Raw genomic sequence first — 23744 nt, 5'->3', positions numbered from 1 at the left:
CTCTGACACCTCTGTTTAGGAGAGTGTCAGGGATACTTGATCGGACCAGGTTAACTGCCCAATTAGTGACCTCATATTGTATGAGAAACAAAACTAGAAATTTCTGGAAAAGCTCAGCAGGTCTGGCAGCATCTGTGGAAGGAAATCAGAGTTAACGCTTTGGGTCATATGACTCTTCTTCAGAACATATTCTATGAGGTTCACCTTGCTCACCTCGTTACAATCACTATATCTCTGTTATTTTAAACTGAAAGTAAAGCTTCTTCTACAGTGTCCCCATCTCACACTCCCACAACAGGGACAGCACAGGGTGAGAGATATAACAAAGCTGCCTTTACTCTTTTAAACAGAAGGTAAACTGAAAGTAAAGCACCCTCTTCTCTTTTAAACTGAAAGTAAGTGGAAGGTTCCCACTGTCCCCATTGAACACTCTCCGGACAGGGACAGCACAAAGTTAAATACAGAGTAAAGCTCTCCTTACTCTTTTAAACTAAAAGCAAACAGAAAATAAAGCTCTGATCAATACCATCTCCGTCAAGCACTCCCAAGACAGGTATAGCACTGAGTTAGAAGCAGCGTGAAGGCCACACTGCTCTTTTAAATTGAAAGTAAAGCTGCCTCTTTATTGTCTTCATCAAACACTCTTAGGACAGGTACAGTATGGGATTAACTACTGAGTAAATCTTCCCCCAAGAATGTCCCCCATTAAACACTCTCAGGACAGGGACAGCACAGGGTTTGTTACAGAGTAAACCTCCCTCTACTCTTTTAAATAGAAAGTAAAACCAACTCCACACTGTCCCACCAAACACTCACAGGATACAGACCACATGGGGTTAACATGCAGGGTAAAGCTTGCTCTACTGCCTTAAACTGAAAGTAAACTGAAAGATAAAAGTGAAACAGCACAGGAAGGGTCCATTGTTTATGCCAACCCAAAGACATCCAGATGCACTTTCTAATCCCATCTTCTGCACATCGCCCATAGCCCTGCAGCTTACAGCACATAAGATGCATATTCAGATACTTTTTGATAGAGTTTTGGGGTCTGTGCCTCCACCACCAACTCAGGCAGAGAATTCCAGACCTTCTGCATTAAAACATTTTTCCTCATGTGCCATTTAATCTTTCTGCGACTGACCTTGAATCTGTGAAACATGGTTTTTGAATTCTCTGCCAAAGCAAACAGGTTCCTCCTGTCTACTCTATCTCTACGCCTCACAATGTTGTATACCTCAATCATGTCAGTGCCTCAGCCTTCTCTGTTCCAAGGAAAACAACCCCAACCTCTCCAATCTCTCTTTGTAGCTACAATTTCCCAGACCTGGCAACATTCTAAAAAATCTTCTCTGCACTTTCTCTACAGCTATTACATCCTTCCTGTGACCAGAACTGCACACAATACTCCAACTGAGGTTTCACCTGTGTGTTATACAGTTTTGTCATTATATCCCCACTTTTGCATTCTATACCTCCACCAATGGCGAACATTCCATATGCCTTCTTTACAACCTTTTCTACCTGCACTGCTATCTGCACATGCAAACTAAAATCTCTCACTTCATCTACCTCTCTCAGTATACTCTCATTTATTGTTTATTCCCTTTTACTGTTGCATTACCTCATACTTATCAAAGTTGAAGTACATCTGCTACTTTCCTGTCCACTCAACCAACCCATCTATATAATTTTGGAGCTTATAGCTACCCTATATATTATCCGGTACACTGCCACTGTTTGTGTTGTTTGCAAATTGCCCAGCTGTGCCCCCCACATTCAAGTCTAAGTCATTAATGTATTTAACAAACAGCAGGGGTCCCAACACCGAGTCCTATGGAACACCATTGAAACAGCTTTCCATTTGGAAAGGCAGCCATTGACCATTACCCTTTATCTCCTGTTTCTAAACCACCTTTGGATTCAATTCATTTCAATTCAATTCAATTTAATTCAATTCAATTCCAATGTGGTAGCACAGCCTTAAGCCGCCTGAGGAAAAGGGTGTTTGAGAACAGTTGTTGTCAGGTGAAGGTGCTAAATTGGGGGAAGGCTAATTACAACAATATTAAGCAGGAACTGAAGAATGTAGATTGGAGGCAGATGTTTGAGGGCAAATCAACATATGGTATGTGGGAGGCTTTCAAGAGTAAGTTACTGGGCACTCAGGACCGGCAAGTTCCTTTAAGGATGGAGGATAAGTATGGCAAGTTTAGGGAACCTTGGATAATGAAGAGATATTGTGAGCCGAATCAAAAAGAGAAAAGAAGCATTTATCAAGTCTAGGAGGCTGGGAACACACGAAGCAAGGGTGGAATACAAGGAAAGTCGAAAGAAACTTAAGCAAGGAGTCAGGAGGGCTAAAAGGAGTCATGAAAAGTCTTTGGCCAACAGGATTAAGGAAAATCCCAAGGATTTTTATACATATATAATGAGCAACAGGGTAGCCAGGCAGAGGGTTGGCCCACTCAAGGGCTGGGAAAGGAATTTATGTGTGGAGCCAGAGGAAATGGGCGAGGTATTAAATGAGTACTTTGCGTCAGTATTCACCATAGAGAAGGACTTGGTGGATCAGAGATAGTAGGAACTGCAGATGCTGGAGAATCTGAGACAACAAGGTGCAGAGCTGGATGAACACAGCAGGCCAAGCAGCATCATTGGAGCAGACTTGGTGGATGATGAGTCTGGGGAAGGGTGTGTAGATAGTTTGGGTCATGTTGAGATCAAAAGGGAGGAGGTACTGGGGGTCTTGTAAAGCATTAAGGTAGACAAGTCTCCAGGGCCTGATGGGATATACCCCAGAATACTGAGAGAGGCAAGGGAGGAAACTGCTGGGGCCTTGAGGGAAATCTTTGTATCCTCACTGGCTACAGTGGAGGTCCCAGAGAATTGGAGAATAGCCAATGTTGTCCCTTTGTTTAAGAAGGGTGGCAAGGATAAGCCAGTTAATTACAAGCCAGTGAGTCTTACGTCAGTGGTAGGGAAATTATTGGAGAGGATTCTTCGAGACAGGATTTACTCCCACCTGGAAATAAGTGAGCATATTAGCGAGAGGCAACATGGTTTTGTGAAGGAGAGGTCGTGTCTCACTAACTTGGTTGAGTTTTTTGAGGAAATGACAAAGATGATCGATGAGGGTAGGGCAGTGGATGTTGTCTACATAGACTTCAGTAAGGCCTTTGACAAGGTCCCACATGGCAGGCCGATACAGAAGGTAAAGTTGCACAGGGTCAGACGTGAGCTTGCAAGATGGATAAAAAAACTGGCTCGGTCACAGAAGACAGAAGGTAGCAGTGGAAGGGTGTGTTTCTGAATGGAGGGCTGTGACTAGTGGTGTTCCTCAGGGATCAGTGTTAGGACCTTTGCTGTTTGTAATATATAGAAATGATTTGGAGGAGAATGTAACTGATCTGATTAGTAAGTTTGCTGATGACACAAAGGTTGGTGGAATTGCAGATAGCGATGAGGACCGTCAAAGGATACAGCTGGACATAGATCGGTTGGTGACTTGGGCAGAGAGATGGCAGATGGAGTTTAATCTGGAAAAATGCAAGGTAATGCATTTTGGAAGGTCTAATCCAGATGGAAAATATACGTAAATGGCAGAACCCTTAGAAGTACTAATAGGCAGAGGGATCTGGGTGTACAGGTACACAGGTGGAAAAGGTAGTCAACAAGGCATATGGCATACTTGCCTTCATCGGCTGGGGCATTGAGTTTAAAAATTGGCAGGTAATGTTGCAGCTTTATAGAACCTTAGTTAGGCCGCATTTGGAATACTGTGTTCAATTCTGGTCGCCACACTATCAGAAGGATGTGAGATAACAAGGTGTAGAACTGGATGAACACAGCAGGCCAAGCAGCATCAGAGGAGCAGAAAAGCTGACGTTTCGGGTCGAGATCCTTCTTCAGAAATGGGGGAGGGGAAGGGGATTCTGAAATAAATAGGGAGAGAGGGGGATGCGGATAGAAGATGGATAAAGGAGAAGATAGGTGGAGAGGAGACAGACAGGTCACAGAGGCGGGGTTGGAGCCAGTGAAGGTGAATGTAGGTGGGGAGTTAGGGAGGGGATAGGTCGGTCCAGGGAGGACGGACAGGTCAAGGAGGCGGGATGAGGTTAGTGGGTAGGAGATGGGGGTGGGGCTTGAGGTGGGAGGAATGGTTAGGGAGGTGGGGACTAGCTGGGCTGGTTTTGGGATGCGGTAGGGGGAGGGGAGATTTTGAAGCTTGTGAAGTCCACATTGATACCATTAGGCTGCAGGGTTCCCAAGCGAAATATGAGATGCTGTTCCTGCAGCTTTCGGGTGGCGTCACTGTGGCAATGCAGGAGGCCCAGGATGGACATGTCGTCCAAAGAGTGGGAGGGGGAGTTGAAATGGTTCGCGACTGGGAGGTGTAGTTGTTTGTTGCGAACTGAGCGTAGGTGTTCCGCAAAGCGGTCCCCAAGCCACCGCTTGGTTTCCCCGATGTAGAGGAGGCCACAACGGGAACAGCGGATACAGTATACCACATTGGCAGATGTGCAGGTGAACATCTGTTTGATGTGGAAGGTCTTCTTAGGGCCTGGGATGGGGTGAGGGGGGAGGTGTAGGGGCAGGTGTAGCACTTGCTTCGGTTGCAGGGAAAAGTGCCGGGGGTGGTGGGGCTGGAGGGGAGTGTGGAGCAGACAAGGGAGTCACGGAGAGAGTGGTCCCTCCGGAAAGCAGATAAGGGTGGGGAGGGAAAACTGTCTTTGGTAGTGAGGTCAGATTGTAGATGGCGGAAATGTCGGAGGATGATGTGTTGGATTCGGAGGTTGGTGGGGTGGTACGTGAGGACAAGGGGGATTCTGTTTTGGTTGTTATTGTGGGTAGGGGGTGTGAGGGATGAGTTGCGGGAAATGCGGGAGACACGGTCGAGGGCATTTTTGACCACTGTGGAGGGTAAGTTGTGGTCCTTGAAAAAAGAGGACATCTGGGATGTCCGGGAGTGGAATGCCTCATCTTGGGAGCAGATGCAGCAGAGGCGAAGGAATTGGGAATAGGGGATGGCCTTTTTGCAGGAAGTGGGTGAGAGGAGGTGTATTCTAGGTAGTTGTGGGAGTCGGTAGGTTTGAAATGGATATCGGTTTCGAGGTGGATGCCAGAGACGGAGACAGAGAGGTCCAGGAAGGAGAGAGAGGTATCAGAGATGGTCCAGGTGAACTTAAGGTTGGGGTGGAAGGTGTTAGTGAAGTGGATGAACTGTTCGAGCTCCTTGTGGGAGCACGAGGCGGCACCGATACAGTCATCAATGTAACGGAGCAAGAGATGGGGGATACGGCCAGTGTAGCTTTGGAAGAGGGATTGTTCCACATGTCCTACAAAGAGGCAGGCATAGCTTGGGCCCACGCGGGTACCCATGGCCACCCCCTTTGTCTGTAGGAAGTGGAGAGCATTAGCTATGAGGAGAGGTTGGAGAAACTTGAGTTGTTCTCACTGGAACGATGGAGGTTGAGGGGCGACCTGATAGAGGTCTACAAGAATTTGAAGGGCGTGGATAGGCTGGACAGTCAGGAGCTTTTTCCCAGGATGGGAGAGTCAGTTACCAAGGGCCATGGGTTGAAGGTGCCAGGGGCAAGGTTTAAAGGTGATGTACAGGACAAGTTTTTTACACAGAGGGTGGTGGGTGCCTGGAACTCGCTGCCGGGGGAGGCAGTGGAGGCAGATACTATAGTGACTTTTAAAGGGCGTCTTGACAAATATATGAATAGGATGGGATTAGAGGGATACGGTACCCGGAAGGGTAGAGGGTTTTAGTTGTGACGTGCAGCATGTCGGTGCAGGCTTGGAGGGCCGAAGGGCCTGTTCCTGTACTGTAATTTTCTTTGTTCTTTGTTCTTTTTCTAACATCAGATCTGACACCCAGATCACGGTTTACAGAATAAAAACCAAAAGAACTGTGTATGCTGTAAATCAGAAACAAAAACAGAAGTTGCTGGGAAAAGCTCAGCAGGTCTGGCAGCATCTGTGAAGAAAAATCAGAGTTGATTTTGCAGGTCATAGAGAGTCCTACAGCACGGAGACAGGGCCTTCAGCCCAAACTGGTCCATGCCGACCAAACTGTCCATCCACGCTAGCCCCATTTCCCTGCACTTGGCCCATATCCTTCTAAACCTTTCCTATCCATGTATTCATGCAAATGCCTTTTAAATGTTCTTAATGTACCCACCTCAACCACTTCAGCTGGCAGCTCATTCCATATGCGTACCACCCTCTATGTAAAAAAGTTGCCCCTCGTGTTTCCATGTATTCTTTCCCCTCTTACCTTAAACTGATTCCCTTTAGTCCTTGATTCCCCAACCGTGGGAAAAAGACTGAGTGCATTCACTCTATCCATGCCTCACATGATCTTGTACACTTCCATAAGATCCCCCCTCAGTCTCCCACGCTCTGAAGAAAAATGTTCTAGCTTGTCCACTCCAAGTGCGGTCTCACTAACGTCCTGTACAACTGCAACATAGCTTCCCAACTTCTGTACTCAATGCCCTGACTAATTAAGGCCAGTGTCCCAAAAGACTTCTTCACTGCCCTGTCCACCTGTGACTCCACTTTCAGAGAACCGTGTAACTGAGCTCCAAGGTCCCTCTGTTCCATTACACTCCTTAAGGCCTACCGTTCACCATTAAACTCCCACCTAGTTTGACTTTCCAAAATGCAACACCTCACACTTATCTATATTAAATTCCATTTGCCATTTCTTGGCCCACTTCCCCAGCTGATCAAGATCCTGTAGCAATTTCTGATAACCTTCCTCACTGTCCACAATACTACCTATTTTCGTGTCATCTGCAAATTTACTGATCATGCCTTGTAAATTCCCATCCAAATCACTGACGTAGATGACAAACAGCAATGGGCCAAGCACCGACCCGTGAAGCACACCATTAGACACAGGCCTCCAGTCTGACAAGCATCCTTCCACTATACCCTCTGCTTTCTACATCAAGCCATTGTGTATCCAATTTACCAACTCTCCCTGGATTCCACGCAATCTAACCTTCCAGAGCAGCCTACCATGTGGAACCTTATCAAAGGCCTTACTGAAATCCATATAGACTACGTCTACTGCCCTGCCCTTACCAATCTTCCTGGTCACTTCATCAAAGAACTCTAACAAATTTGTGAGGCATGACCTCCCATGAACGAAGCTATGCTGGCTACTCCTAATCAAACTCTGTCTTTCTAAATGCATTTTTATCTAATTCCTCAGATTCTTCTCAAGTAACTTACCTACCACAGATGGATTTGAATAAGGGCACAACATTTGCTACCCTCCAGTCTTTGGGGACCTCACCCGTGGCAAACGTGCAAATATATCAGACAGGACCCCCGCAATTTCTTCTCTAGCCTCTTGCAGGGTTCTTGGATATATCGTGTTAAGGACCAGGAGATTTATCCACCTTCATACATTCTAATACTTCCAACACCTCCTCTACTATGGACTATCCCCAAGATATTGCCACTAACTTCCCCAAGTTCCCAAGTCTTCATGTCTTTCTCCGTAAACACAAAGGAGAAATATTCATTAAGTCTTCTCCCATCTCCTGCGGTTCCACAAATACATGTCCACTTTGGTCCTTGAGGGGTCCTGTTGTCTCTCTAATTTTTCCTTTAATATACTTAAAGAATCTCTTTGGATTCAACCTAATCTTCTCAGCCAAAGTTATCTCACGCCCACTTTTCACTCTCCTGATTTCCTTCTTCAGTAAACTCCTCTATCCCCTATATACCTCCAGGAATTCCCTTGATCCCAAGCTGCTTGTTCCTGAGCCAAGCCTCCTTCTCTCTGGTCAAAACCTCAATATCTCTTGTCATCCACGGTTCCCTACTCCTGCCAAGCTTGCCTTTCACCCTCACAGGAACATATGGACCTTGAACTCTAGCTATCAAACTTTTAAAGGTCTCCCACTTGCCAGAGGTCCCTTTGCCTGCGAACAAACTACTCCGATCAATCCCTGCAAGCTCCTGTCTAATTCCATCAAAATTCACCTTGCCCCAATTTAGAACTTCAACTTGTGTACCGGTTTTGTCCTTCTCCATAACTATTTTAAAATCAACAGAACAATGGTCACCGGTCCCAAAATGCTCCCCCACTGTCACCTCAGTGACCTGTCCTGCCCTAATTCCCAAGAGTATGCCGGGTTTTGCCCCTCCCCGAGTAGGGCCCTCTATATACTTCTTGAGGAAACATTCCTGAACACATTTAACAAATTCCACCCCATCTAAGCCCTTAACTCTATGGCAGTCCCAGTCTATTGTTAGTAAAATTAAAATCCCCCACTGTGACAACCCTATTTCTCCTGCATATCTCCGTAACCTCCCAGCATATTTGTTCCTTTAATTCCTGTTGATCATGTGGGGGCCTATCGTACAACCCCAGTAATGTCACCAACCCCTTCTTATTTCTTAGCTTCACCCACAAATCCTCACTGGATTATTTCATCTCTGACTACTGCTGTGATACTCCCCCTAATCAAAAATGCAACTCCCCCTCCCCTCTTTTCTCCACCTCTGTCCTGCCTAAAGAACCTGTACCCTGGCACATTAAGCTGCCAGTCCAGTCCCTCCCTTAGCCATGTTTCTGTAACAGCTATAATGTACCAGTCCCACGTACCTATCCACGCCCTGAGTATATTGGCCTTACCTGTCAGCCCTCTTGCATTGAAATAGATGCAATTTAATCCAACAGGCGTTCCTCGCTCCCTGTCCTGTTCGAACCTGACCCATTTCTTCAACTTGCTATTTCTTCTTCCAGCCTCACACTTGCCTCCCTGCTGTTGAGGATCCCATTCCCCCTGCCAAACTAGTTTAAACCATTCTGAGAAAGGGTCACCAGACCCGAAACGTTAACTCTGATTTTTCTTCACAGATGCTCCAGACCTGCTGAGCTTTTCCAGCAACTTCTGCTTTTGTCATGGTTTACAGAGCTGTGGTGGTTCCTGCCCTCCTCTATGGCTCTGAGAGGTGGACTGTTTACAGTGGACACCTCAAGGCACTGCAGCAGTACCACCAACACTGCCTGCGCAAGATCCTGTGACTCTGTTAGGAAGAAAGAAGCACCAACATCAGCATCCTCAAGCGGGCCAACATCCCTAGCATCAAGGCACTGACCACCTTTGATCGGCTACGATGGGCTGGTCACGTTGTCCGTGTGACTGACACGAGACTCCCCAAGCACGTGCGGTACTCCTAGCTTTGAGACAGCAGGTGAGCCCCAGGTCGATAGAGGAAGCACTTCAATGATACCCTCAAGGCCTCACCGGCAAAGTGCGACATTCCCACAGACACCTGGTAATCACTGTCCCAAGACCGTCTAAAGTGGAGGGGGAGCATCCAGGAAGGCGTTGAACACCTTGAGACTTGCCATCGGGAAAAAAATGGAAGCCATATGAAAACAGCGATAGGGGTGGGCTGACACACCAATGCGTTACCCACCCTTTCCTGTGACCACCACCTGCACCAAGTGTAACAGCCTGCAGTAGTTGTATTGACGTGTAAAGGCACCTGTGGACTCACCCTGAGAGTGGAAGAGAGTCATCCCCATCTGTGAGGGACTGCCGATGATGACAATGTTGGATTTAATTTGACACATTACCCTGTATCCCATGGACTTTTTTTTTTGACCAGTCTGCCATGTGGGACAATGTTAAATGTCTCACTAAAATCTGTGTAGACAATGTCCACTCCATTCTCATCGATCCTTCTTGTCACTTCATCAAAAAATTCCATCAAATTTGTAAGGCAGGACACTTCCTTAACAAAGTTATCCTGACTATTCTATTCTTTGCTAAGTCACAGTTTGTAAAATCTCTCAGGAGATTTGCCCACCATCGAAGAAAGGCTAACTGTCCTATAATTGTTTGGCATTTCCTTTGTACCCTTTTTAAACCACAGAACTATATTTTCACTCCTCCAGTCTTCTGGCATCTCACCTGTGTCTAGTGAAGATGGAAAATAATCCTCAGAGCATCTAATATTTTCTTGCTGACTTCCTTCAACATCCTAGGGAACAATCCATCCAGCCCTGGTGACTTATCTACTTTCAAGGATTCCAACTCTTTTAATGCTTCCTTTCTCATTACAATTATTTTGTCCAGTATTTCCCGCTGGTCCTTCTGAATTATTAACCATATCATCCCTTTCCTTTGTGAATCCAGAGTAAAAAAATTAGTTTAAAATTCTTCCCATATCCTTTGCATCTTCAGACGAGTTCCCCTTTTTCATCTCTGATAGGTTCCACATTTTCCTTAACTATCATTTTGCACTTTATGTACTGGTAAAACACCTTTGGGTTTTCCTTCATCTTGCTTGCTAATATTTTTGTCATGTCCTCTCCTTGATTTCCTTATTTCTTTTATCATTTGACCCCTGTACTTTCTATACTCATCTCGACTATCTGCAGTGTTGAGTTTTTGTGACTATAAGATTTATTTTACTATTTAATCTTCCCCTTTTTTTTATTTCAAAACAACCATGAGGGTCTAGATTTGGCAGGACCTTTCTTATATTTGGAGGGTACATGTCAGCTTTGTGCCCTAAGGATCTCACAATTTAATGCCTCTCATTGGTTTACCACAGATTTATCCTTTAGCAGTCTTGTCCAGTCCACCTCAGCCAAATCACTTCAAACTTTTGTAAAATTTGCATTCCCCCCATTTTAAACTTTTACTCCTGATTTATCTCTGTCTGTTCCCATAATATTACTAAATCTAACCCAGTTTCGGTCTCTATTCCCAATAAGGTCACCCTCACTGTCAGTTCACCCACTTGCCCATCTTCATTTCACAAAACTAAATTCGGGATTGCATTTCCTCTTGTTGGTCTTGTCATGTATTGTTTAAGAAGAACTTCCTGTACACAGTTATGGGTGGCACGGTGGCTCAGTGGTTAGCACTACTGCCTTACAGCACCAGGGACCCAGGTTCAATTCCACCCTCGGGTGACTGTCTGTGTGGAGTTTGCACATTCTCCCTGTGTCTGCATGGGTTTTTTCCAGGGGCTCTGGTTTCCTCTCACAGTCCAAAGATGTGCAGGCTAGGTGAATTGGCTGTACTAAATTGTAATAGAAGTGTTCAGGGGTGTGTGGGTTATATGGGGATGTGTCTGGGTGGAATGCTTCAAGGGTCAGTGTGGACTTGTTGGGCCAAAGGGCCTATTTCCCCACTATAGGGATTCTATGAGTACATGATTTTTTTCATCCTCAATACTCTTTTTATCGTTTGAAACCCAATGATATTGGCAAAGTTAAAGTCTCCTACTGTTATTTCTCTCTTATTCCTAGAGGCAGAAATTTGTCTCCATATATGTTCTTCTATCTCTGTCTTGCTATTTGGAGTCTGTAGTATACTCCTAGTAGTGTGACTGCTTTTTATTCCTAAACTCAACCCATAAAGTCTCATTTGTTAACTCATTTAATATATCATGCCTTCTCACAACTGTAATTGGTCTTTAACCAACACTGCTACCCACTCCTTTCTTGTCACCTACTCGACCCTGCCCGAAAACTCTACATCCAGGCTTTATGAGCTTCCAAATCTGCCCCTCCTTTTACCAGCTTTCCATTATAGCAACAAGATCATGCTGTGTCATCTGTGCTCTTAGTTCATGTGCCTTATTAGTAATACTCCTTGCATTGAAGTATAAATAGCTCAACCCTGTCAATTTGCTTTGCTAGATGCTTTTTAATCCTTGTGTCTTCTGTCCTTCCAACTCGCTGACTACATCACTAACTAATATTCTACCTCTTGTTTCCTGATTGGAATCTGACCCATCTAAGCCTATGCTTTGGTTCGCATCCCCTTGTCATACGAATTTCAAACCTCAATAATGAACTAGCAAAATCAGCGGCAAGGATATTTCTTCCAGGTCTGCCCAGTGTAACATGTCAGGCTTGCACAGGTACCACCTTCCCTAGAAATGATCCCAATGCCTCAAGAATCTAAATCACCACAATTTCAGGCAGTGCATTCCAGGACCTAACTACTCATTGTGTGAAGACGATATTCCCTCACTGCACTCTTCCACATCCCTTTAACCTCACCACAAATTCCGTGGACCCCTACTCCATGGAATTTATTCCTGGAGGCTTGGTAACACTCACCACTTCCGCCCCCTCCAGCGCTCTAAGCATGTGCTGGATAGTGGGGTGAATGAGAGATTATGTTGAAGCTACAATGGAAACAGAATTAACCAATGCCAAGGCTAATCCAAAGCTCCCACAGCGAACAAAGCATCATTACCTTTGAGGTGCTCATTACTCAGAAATATCTGATTTGGACCCTTGATGATTTTCTTTCTCTCTTTCCTTTTTTTTGGTTTTGACAATTTTGGATCATGCATGCAAGAACAGTAAAATATTCCAAGCAGGAGATACGGTTCGCTCGGAGGGAGACTCCCATCTGTCAGTTAGACCAACACTATCCGTCATTCAGGGACGGTAAAATCTCTTGTTACTCCTGGACCTACTGAGCTCAGGCAATGCTTTTGTCTCACTCCCTTGGTCCTCTAGCTCCCTGCCTCATTTTCTCTAGGGAAGCAGGGGTTGCCTTGTGCAAACACCAAGTAGGTCCTTGTTCTTTGAGTAGAGTTGGAAAGTGGGTGACCTGATCTCAGTCTTTACTGAGGGTATTCGATAAGGTGGACATGGACGAGCTATTTCCACTTGTCAGGGGGAAACCAGAACTTGGAGTCATCAATCTCAGACAGTCCCTAATAAATCCCAAAAGGAATCCAGGAGAAACATATTCAACCAAAGAGGAGGGAGATTGTAGGACTCTCTCCCACAGGGAAGGCATAGAATATGGTTCTCCTTCCCACAGTGAAGTGGGAGAAATTGGGACTTGTTCCCAAGGGTAAGGGGGAGAATATGGGACTCTCTCCCACAGGAAATGGGGAGTATTGAAAGAGGGCCAGGAGAATAGTAATGATATTAAACTGGCTTAGTGATAGAAGACAGAAGGTAGCGGTAGAAGGATGCTTTTTGGAATGGAAGGTTGTGACTCGTGGTTTTCCACAGGGATCAGTGCTGGGACCTCTGCTGTTCATGGTCTACATAAATGATTTGGACGAAAATGTAGCTGGTCTAATTAGTAAGTTTGTGGATGATACAAAGACGGTGGTGTTGTGGATGGTAAGGAGAATTGTCAGAGGATACAGCAGGATATAGATCAGTTGGAGGCATGGGCAGAAAAATGGCAGATGGAGTTTAATCTGGACAAATGTGAGGTGATGTATTTTGGAACATCAAGTACAGGTGGAAATTATACAGTGAATGGCAGAACACTTATGGGTATGGATATGCAGAGGGATCTGGGTATGCAGATCCACAGATCACTGAAGGTGGCAGGGCAAGTAGATAAGGTAGTTAAAAAAGGCATATGGCATGCTTGCCTTCATTGGAAGAGGCACTGAATATTAGGATGGTCAGGTTATGCTGCAGCTTTATAGAACTTTAGTTAGGCCACACTTGGAATATTGCGTAGAGTTCTGGTTCCTACACTACCAGAAGGATGTGGATACTTTGGACAGGGTACAGAAAAGGTTTACCAGGATTCTGCCTGGTATGGGGGATTTTAACTATGATGAAAGGTTGGATAGACTGGGTTTGTTTTCACTGGAATGCAGGAGGTTCAGGGGCGACCTGACAGAAGTTTATAAGATTGTGAATGGTGGGGATAGAGTAGAAAGTACGAGGCTTTTTTCCAGGGTGGAAGGGTCAATTACTAGGGGACACAGGTTCAAGGTGCAGGGGAAAGTTTAAAAGAGATGCAAGAGGCAGGTTTTTCACACAAAGGGTGGTGAGTGCCTGGAACGTGTGGCCAGAGGTGGTGGTGGAAGCAGACACAATAGCAGCATTCAAGAAACATCTGGACAAATACATGAATAGGAAGGGAATAGAGGTATACAGATCCTGTAAGCGAAGACATTTTTAGTATGGAAGGGCATAATGTGATGGCGCAGGCTTGGAGGGCCGAAGGGCCTGTTCCTTTCCTGTATTGTTCTTAGTTTGTTTTTAATATATTGATATTTGGGTGGGGAGCTTGATAAACACATGAGGGAGACAGGGATAGGAGGATATGGTGATCGGAAGAGATGGGAGGAGGTGGGACGGGGATTGTGTGAAGTAGAAGCGCCAGCTGTTCTCCAAATAATCTGTAGCTGTGCGAGAAGATTCTCTGTAAATTCCGTGTCAATGAACTTGTCTTATGAGTATGAGACGAGGGCGAAGGGCAATAACAACACACATTCTTGACACACAACTCTCTTTCATATCCACACACACACACATGAGCACACACACGCACGTACTCATACACACAACTTCTCAAAGATATGGAATGTGGCATATGCCAAAATGGAGTCTCTAGAAGTTACTTCCTCAGCTTCTCACAGTTCAATGTCAATGACTTCAATGAGCAAAGAGGAAGCCATATCTACAAGTTTGCAGGTTAAATTACAGCCTGGTACTTCCTGCAACCTTTAAAAACTGAGAGGTCCCACCCCATTCTGACTGAAGGGAGGGGGTTTAGCAGACCCTACCCCACCCCTCCAGATGAAGCATCCACCATATTGACCATTTCAGCTGGAGCGTGGGTGTAGTGTTCCGGGAGACTTTCCAAACTTTGTGGTCCACCTCAAGCAAACGACCAGAACTCAGTTGGATGGGAGCTTGTCCTGATTAACATAGATCTCAGCAGTAAGTTGCAAATGAATGGGATCAGATTCTGACAGTCAAGAAGACATGAGGTACAATGTGTTGGGGAGCGTGAAGTAGTTTGTTTTATTTTGTTCACACAGGGCATGTGACCAGGTCAGCATTTATTGCCATCCCTATCTTTTGACACAGCAACATTGAAGGAATGGTGATATATTTCCAATTCAGGATGGTGAATGGCTTTGATTTGAATTGATTTATTATTGTCACGTGTACCTAGGTACAGTGAAAAGTTTTGTTTTGCGTGCCATACCATAAGGTTAATAAAACAGAGCAAGGAATACAATGTTATGGCTGCAGAGAAGGTGCACAAAGAGTGATGTCAATGATAAATTTGAAAGGTCTATCCAGAAGTCTAATAACAGTGGGTAGGAAGCTGTTCTTGAACTTGTTGGTGTGTGCGTTTAAGCTTTTGCATCTTCTGCCCAATGGAAGAGGTTGGAAGAAATTGTAACTGGGTTGGGAGGTGTCTTTGATTATGTTAGCTGCTTTTCTTGGAGGGGAATTTTCAGGTGATGGTCAGCATGTATTTGCTGCCCTTGTCCTTCGAGATGCAAGTGGTGGTGGGTTTGGAAGGGGACTGAGTATGAGAAGCCTTGGTGAATTTCTGCAGTGTATCTTGTAGATAGTACACACGGCTGCTACTGAGCGTCGGTGGTGGAGGGAGTGAACGTTTGTGGATGTGGCGTCAATCAAGCAGGCTGCTTTGTCCTGAATGGTGTCAGGCTTCTTGAGTGTTGTAGCATCTGCACCCATCCAAGCAAGTGGAGAGTATCTGATCATGCTCCTGGCTTGTCCCTTGTAGACAGGTCAGACTTCAGGGAGTCTGTTACAGGAGGTGAGTTACTTGCTGCAGGATTCCCAACCTCTGACCTGCTCTTGTAGCCACTCATTGATATGGCTACTCCAGTCCAGTTTCTGGTCAATGATAACCCTCAGGATGTTGATTGTGGGGCATGGGGGGATTTACTGTTGGCAATGCCATTGAATGTCAAGGAGCGATGATTAGGTTGTTTTTTATTGGAGATGGTCATTGCCTGGCATTTGTATGGAATGAATCAGTCTTGCTGCATTTGTACATGGGCAGGTTCAGTATCTGAGGAGTAGCATATGGTGCTCAATCAACAGTGAACTTCCCTACTTCTGACCTTATGGTGGAGGGAAGGTCATTGTTGAAGGATCTGAAGATGGTTGGACCTAGAACCCTCCCCTGGGGAACTCTTAACTCAAAAAGACAAATGAAAATATTTTCCGCACGATGGAATGCAAAGGTGAGAAATTTATGTTTCCAATGAGTTGACCTTTAGTCTGACACCATATGGAGTAACAGCATTCAGTCCCAGGCCCCCACTCTTCAGGAGGGAGGTACCAGGCTTGGAGAGTGAGCAGATTGAAAGGACTGACCCAGGGCTGAGAGGGGTAAATAATGAGGACAGTTAGTACACTCCTAGGTTGTATTCCCTGGAGTGTAAGGGGATGATCTAATCGAGGATGATGAAAATAATTGATAGGATCGACTCAGAGAATCTATTTGTGGGGTGAGGCTGGGGTGGGTGTGTACAAAACAGTGAAAAAACTTTGAAATTTGAGCCGTGACATTCAGGAGTGATGGCTGAGTTTACGTTAGCATTGTCAAAATAGCAACTGAGCAAAGTGATATTCAAGCTAGGTAAAAGTATGAATGGATAAAAGTGGGTTTACGAGCCAGCTGTGCTCTGACTACCAGGGCAGGGTCAGGGGCTGAAAGCCCTACTGCTACTTCTGGGTGAAAACACATAGGTACCTGCACGCGCACACCACACTCATGCACACACCAACACTTGAGCACACATTTGACAGGTGCACATACAAATACACACACACTGACACAGTGGCACATCCGCACACTCAATCACATGTGTAAACACCAATCAACTTATCACAAGCAATGAGCTGTCAGGAGGGAGACAGTATGCTGTGAACTCATGCAGCATCCACAAAGGCAGGTGGAGATGTGCAGACAACACAGAACCGATGGACTGAAGGGCTTCTTCTGTTCTGCATGACTCCATGACTCTAGGGAATGAGAATGTCTGAGATCTCAGAAAGGATGAGTCATAGTTTAATATCAGAGTAATCCACATTATTGATAGAAGCAAGGGCAATGTTTATCACAATCAATTCTTCATGAACATAATGCAGAGATATTTAATGGCAGACTCAAAGCTGGTGAAGAGGTCACCACCTTTGTCTGTTTCTGTAGTGACAGGGAGCCAGGATTTGAAAAAGTGACAGCCAATACCCTATAACTCACAGAGATTGTTGTTCACATGACCACATTAAAAACTGACTCGCAAGGAATCCTGTAAATATGCACACACCCACCCAGGAACATTGTGTAGATCTTGACACACTCCCAACCCTGGGAACCCCATGTAAATACTGACACATTCCTCAGGGACAACCTGTAAATACTGACACATTGTGCAGCTGGGAGATTCCCTGGAAATACTGACACATTCCCCCACTCCCCAGACAGCCTCTGTAAATACTGACACACTCCACCCAGAGACTCCTATAAATACTGACACGTCCCCCACAGGTTCCCCTGTAAATATTGATACATTCCTTCTGGGGACCCTGTATATACTGTTACACTCTCCCCAGGGACCCTCTATAAATACTGATACACTCTCCCCAGGGACCCTCTGTAAATACTGATACACTCGCCCCACAGGGCTGCCTGCACATACTGACACACTCCCCCGGGACACCCTCTAATTGCTGACATACTACGCCCCACTGACCCAGGGGGCCCCTGTAAATGCTGACGTACATCGCCTGGAGATGCCCTGTAAAAACTGACACACTTTCCACCTCGGCAAAGGCCTGTAAATGCTGACACACTCCTCCCAGGGACCCTCTGTAAATACTGACACACTCCGCCCATCAGGATCCCCCTGAAAATACTGATACACTTTTTCCCAAGGGCACGCCCTGCAAATACTGACACACTCCCTCCCTCAGGGACCCTTATAACCCTGGTCCCCCTGTAAATGCTCACACTGACACACTCTTCCCCAAGGGCACCCCCTGTAAATACTGAAACACTACCCCCCCACAACACCCCATCACCCTCGGGAACTCCTGTCAACACTGACACACACCCCCTGGGGCCCCTGTAAGCACTGACACTGTCTTCCCAGGGAACCTCCTGTAAACACTGACACACACCCCCTGGGGCCCCTGTAAATGCTACACTCTCTCCCCAGGGAACCCCCTGTAAATACTACACTGTTCGCTCTCAGTGATCCCGTGCAAATACTGACGCACCCCCACCTTGGGCATCTCCCGTAAACACTGGTGACTATCCCCGGGGACCCCTGTAAGGTTGGGCTACTTGACTGATAAGGCCTGGGAGACAAGAATCAGGGGGTCATAGTCTAAGGACACAGGGTTGCCCATTCAGGACATGGGCCTTGGTGAGACCACACCTGGAATACCGTGTGCAGTTTTGGTCTCCTGATCTGAGGACCATTATGCGGGAGTGCAACAAAGGTTTACCAGTCTGATTCTGGGATGCATAAAGAGAAATTGGATTGGTTAGGATTATAGTCACTGGAGTTTAGAAGAATAAGGGAGGTCTCACAGAAATAGACTGGATAAACGCAGAAAGGGTATTCCCGATAACCAGGGAGGCCAGAGCTAGGGGTCACTGTCTAAGGGTATGGCATAGGCTATTTAGAGTTACAAAGAGAATCATAGAGCCATACAGCACAGAACAGGCACTTTATCCTTCATCAACCTGTTACGCTAATTCCACCGAGACTGGGACTGAGATGAGGAAAAATGTCTTCACCCAGATATTAGAGAACCTGTGGAATTGTCTGCCAGAGGAAGCGTTGAGGCCAAAAACAATGAATAGTTTCAACAAGTAGTAGATATAGTTCTTATGGCTAAAGGGATCAAAAGGTATGGGGAGCAAATGGGAACAGGGTACTGAGGTGAATGATCAACCATGATCATGTTGAACAACAAGGCAGTCTGATGGGGCCAAACCACCCACTCCTGCTCCTATTTCCTTTGTTCCTTTGTTTCCCTAATTTCTACTCTATCCTTTGAAATACAGAAAGCATTGCCTGGTTCGTTGTCCAGCCCTCTGTTTCTCAGTTCCGAGACAGGAAGAATAGTCAAGCAGTATTTTAGCAGAGGGATTTTATTTTTCATTTTATTCAAGTAATTTGAAATTTCTGTGGTGATTTGCTGCTGACTACATTTTATGTGGGTCACAGACACCAGCATGTTGGCCCAAAGCAGCTGGTTTCTAATTTTGGCTTGTTTTTATTTTTGTTGGCTTTTAGTTTGGATCAGTTGCAATCACAGGCTGCCCAGACCGTCTCTTACATGTATCACCAAAAGTGCAAGAACTTTTTGGTGCGTGTGGTGGGGTTGTCTTTCTTGCTTTTTTTTTTGTTCTCTCCGATTCTTTTGTCCCCCTCCCGCACCCTTTTCCCCACCTTGCTCAAGACAAAAAAAATCTTCCGTTTCTCACAAGCCAAAGGGAGAAACGGCATTGAATGAGCAGCCAACTCATCGTCTGACAGCTCGTGACATTTTTTTTTGTGAATTAAGAAAGCCGTCTGATAGAATTAAGTGAAAAAAAGATCAGTTGTTCCCTCGGAATATCTCGCGTGGTCCAATGTGTATGACTTGTTATCTTAAAGGGTTACTCAACCTTAGTTATAATCATGGCTGAGGTTAAAGATCACTTGTTACTATGGCCAGCTCACCCTCCCACCACCTCTGCCCCCAGCCAGATGTGAATCTGTGTGGTTTTGTCGGACTCTAGGTCTCTTAGGTGAGGATCCATTAAGTGAGGGAGCACCATTAACTGCTCCACTATTCACTTCAGGAGTGGAGCGAGTGGATTGTCTGGCTTGGCTTAGTTTTCTGCCAAACATAACACCTATACCAAGTGGAGCCAGTGCTCCCCTCACACCTCCAGACCCCCACTTGGATAGGGCAGATTGTCATCTCCCCTGGATTTGGCACCAATGGTATTTTGCCTCCATGGAGGGCACGCAGTGCCATTGCGCCACCTGGTGTATCATCGCCTTCCCTTTTAGGGTACTAGCCCCTGAGAAAAGCATTTGAGAATATGGGGGGTGGGCAATAATATCAGACGGTCAAGGGAGAGATGGGAGGCAGGGGCATATGTGAAGGGGAAAGTATCCTAACTACTGACGCTAGAATGATGACACCACAACAGGATGACCCTGTTGACAGGGTGATGACATCAAACAATGACACAACACCTGTTGCTATGGCAATGACATCGCAACAGGACAGCCCCCTGCTGCTAGGACAATGGCACAACAACAGGAAAACCCCTGTTGATAGGCTGATGACATCACAATTAGACAACCTCTGTTGCCAGGCCAATGACATCACAGCAGGACAACCCCTGTTGCTATAGTGATGATATACAACAGGAAAACTTCTGTTGATAGGGTGACATCACAATTCCTCTACCCCACTCATGACATGATGAAGCCTCCATCGTTGAAGTTGCTCCGGAGGATCAAAGGCACCCAAATTCCAATGAACTTTCTGTTGCATTCTCTGAGGCCAGGAAATAGTTACTGAAGCTTCCAGGGAGGAAGTGCCATTATACCAGGTCCTCAAAGAAAGATCACTGAATTGGGAAGTTTGGATTTTTCATAAACCCAATCACTCAAAATCAAATGACCCAATCTGTCAATGGGAGCTCTGCACAGGCAGGACAAAGTCATTCTAGGAGCAAAAGAAAAGCGAATGACAATGCCCAGGCCACAAGATGTCCATGTTTGGCCCTGACACGAGGCCTCACAAATCTTGACAAGTACTGACTGAGGTGGCCAGACCAATTTCCCATTGATGGACCTGGGAAGGGCAAGTAGATGCACTGGACAGCCCTGTTGTTGAGGGGGAAGCTTTCTAAAACAGATCCTAATAGGCCAAGTCAGTCAGACCGAATAGCATGTTTGTGTTTGTGTAAAGGTTGTAGACATGGGGAGCAAATAGGAATAGACTCCGTGCCCGTTTGGGCCGGGGCAGCGGTGGGGAGGAAGCGGGTGGGAGCAGGCAAGTGCAGGAATGCACTGTGGAGACCAATAGGGAGTTGACCATCTCAGCAAATGACCTTTGACCTCATCCTCCATTTTGTCTTTTTTTAAACCAGGGTTCAGTTTTTCCCTTTGGAAGTTACAACAGCAGCATGCAGACACCAAAATTGTCAAATGGTTTGTGCCGGCTGAATACCTTTTGTTGAATTGCTCCAACGGTTACCTTCAGAATGGTGAGAGAGAATCAGGAGGTTAACGCAGGAAGCACCAGCACCCGATCCAAATACAGTGATTCTCATGGGGTCACCGCCAAAAAAGCCAATGTTCTCGCTGAGCCACCGTAAGGCCTGAATCTGATCGAGCAGGCCGTAATTACCCTTGGCGGCCATGTCTCCTGTGCTCAGGAACCCTGAAAGAAAGAAAGGATAACCGTTTAAGACATAGACAAGGCAAAACACAATGTTTTGTTTTATATACACGCAGACTCGGGATAGTAGATAAAGTGGTTAAGAAGGCATAATAGGAAACTTGCTTTTATTAGCTGAAGTTTGGAATTTAAGGGCAGGGAGGTTATGCTAGAACTGTACAAAATGTTGGTTAATTCTGGAATCCACATTATAGGAGGGATGTGATAGCCGTCGAGAGCGGGGAAAGAAGATTTGCTATGATGTTGCCAATGTTGGAGAGTTACTTGTTTTCCGGTGTTGAGTCAGATTAAGATGCAGGCTCCACTCCTGGTGGTGCCCTTCCATCAATTCCTTTAAGTTTCAGCTTTGCAACCATACCCCTCCTGGAACCCAAAGCTTGTTCATGGGGAATAATTGCAATTCCCAATCTCTATCACAAATGGAGTTCAATAGGTTAGCCACACTTAGCAGTCTAGGATAGATACATGCTCATCCAGATAATGTAGTGCTCTTGCAACCCCAGATATCTAAGGGTATCACAGACCCGTTATTGCTCAATCTCATGTGACTGTAGTTTTGAAGACAGATAGGGTTAGGAGTTGTTTTCCTAAAGCAGAGGAGATTGAGAAGGAGGACATGATTGAGATGTATAAAATTATAAGGGGCATAGAGAGGAAGAAATGTCTCTCCTTGGTGGAAGATTCAATGACCAGAGGGCATAGATTTAAGGTAAGGGGCAGGTGGTTTAGAGCAGATTTGAAGGAAACCTTTTCACCCAGAGGGTGGTGGGAATCTGGAACTCACTGTCTGTAAGGGTGGTTGAGGCAGAAATCCTCATCATGTTTAAGAAGTATTTAGATGTGCCCTTGTGATGCCAAGGCATACAAAACATTGGGCCGAGTGCTGGGAAAAGGCATTGTCTTTGACCATCACAGACTCGGTGGGTAGAAGGGACTTTTTCTGTGCTGTAGACCTCTATCATTCTACGACCTCATTGAATGCTGTGACAGATTCAAAGGGCCGATTGGCCCACTCTAGCTCCTATTTAGAATTGTAGAATCAGACAGAGTCAGAAAAAGGCCGTTGAGTCTGCACCAGGATTCTAGGAAGGGGATAAACCAATCACAGTTAACTAGTGAAGTTAAGAGTAGCATCAATATGAAACAGAAATACATAAAATGTGGCAAAGATTAGTTGTAAACCAGAGGATTGGGAAAGCTTTAAAAAACAATGAAAGATGGCCCAAAAAATGATAAAAGAAGGAGAATAAACTTTGAGGGTAAACTTGCAAGTATCTTCAAGACAGACGGCAAAATCTTCTTTAAATACTGAAAAAGGAAGTGAGAGGCCAAAGTGAACTCAGACCTCTCAGAGAATGAGGCTGGGAAAATAATAATGGTAAACCAGAACATGGCAGAGGACTTGAATAAAGACACTGCATCAGTCTTCACAGTAGAAGACACTAATAGCATTCCAAAATTACTAGATATTCAAGGGGCTTGAGCATAGGAAATGAACACAATAATTATCACTAGAGTCAAAGTGCTAGGGAAACAAAGTGGGGCTGAAGACTGACAAGTCCCCAGACCTGATGGGATGCTTCTTAGGATACTGCTTCTTAGGAGATAGTTGTAGAGATAGTGGTAGGAATCCATGGTAGGAATCTTCCGGGAATCCTTAGAATCTGGAAAAGTCCCAGAGGATTGGAGAACTGCCATTGTAACACCTTGATTGGAAAAGCTCTTGTATCTTATGGTCATACAAATTAGTTTGGGATTATCCCAGCAGAGGGCCATAACGATGACTGAAGTGGCCTCCTTCTGTGCAATAAGCAGTTCATGATTGACAGGAAGGTTTAACACCATCTCCTCTGGCACAATAAATCTCTCGGGTTGAGACAGACTGGAAAACAACTTTACCACAAAAAAGAAATTGACATCTATTCCAATATTCCAGTTTTGGGATGTCTGACTGACAGCTGCAGGGAGAAAATGTTGACCTCAGCAACTCCAAGGAATTGGAGCGATGCTTGCTACTGCTGTCTCAGTGTTGCATTCACAGCACAGGTCCTGACCAGCTGGAGAGGCCTGTTTCACAAGCACACACTGTCTGACTGAGAACATGAGCTCAGGACGAAGGCCCATGCTCCCAGAGTGGGTACTGAAGGAGCGCCACATTGTCAGAGGCTCTATACTGAGGGAGCACTGCACTGTCAGAGGGTCAATATTGACGGAGTACCGCACTGTCAGAGGGTCAATGTTGAGGGTGTACTGCACTGTCAGAGGGTCAATGCCAAGGGAATGCCACACTGTTGGAGGGTCAGTACTGAGGGAACAGGCACTGTCAGAGGATTATTTTATTCAGAGTATTTTATTCTGCAACCAGAGGTGACAAGCAACTCAATTTTCAAGGCACTGGGGATTTAATCCGCGCCAATAAAATTGGAGGAATGCTAAAACTATCTCCCTTCTTCACTGATAGTAGGAACTGCAGATGCTGGAGAATCCGAGACAACAAGGTGCA

General features: G+C 45.6%; 1 protein-coding gene across 4 annotated transcripts in view; it reads right to left on the bottom strand.

The window, feature by feature from the left end:
* Nucleotides 1-23744, bottom strand: part of LOC109923069 (neuroligin-1-like) — a 266531-nt gene that overhangs the window by 39430 nt on the left and 203357 nt on the right. For 2 of the 4 annotated variants that reach the window (XM_048620221.1, XM_048620223.1), the window contains one exon: nt 21011-21223. In XM_048620221.1, coding sequence (XP_048476178.1) covers nt 21011-21223 — 213 coding nt within the window. The remainder of the gene's footprint in view (nt 1-21010; nt 21224-23744) is intronic. The other 2 variants (XM_048620222.1, XM_048620224.1) reach the window with 1 other exon arrangement.

Source organism: Rhincodon typus, chromosome 45 (assembly GCF_021869965.1).
Source record: "Rhincodon typus isolate 14 chromosome 45, sRhiTyp1.1, whole genome shotgun sequence".
Lineage (NCBI taxonomy): Eukaryota > Metazoa > Chordata > Chondrichthyes > Orectolobiformes > Rhincodontidae > Rhincodon > Rhincodon typus.
Note: the sequence above shows the minus strand (reverse complement) of the source record. Positions and strands in the feature narration are given on the sequence as shown.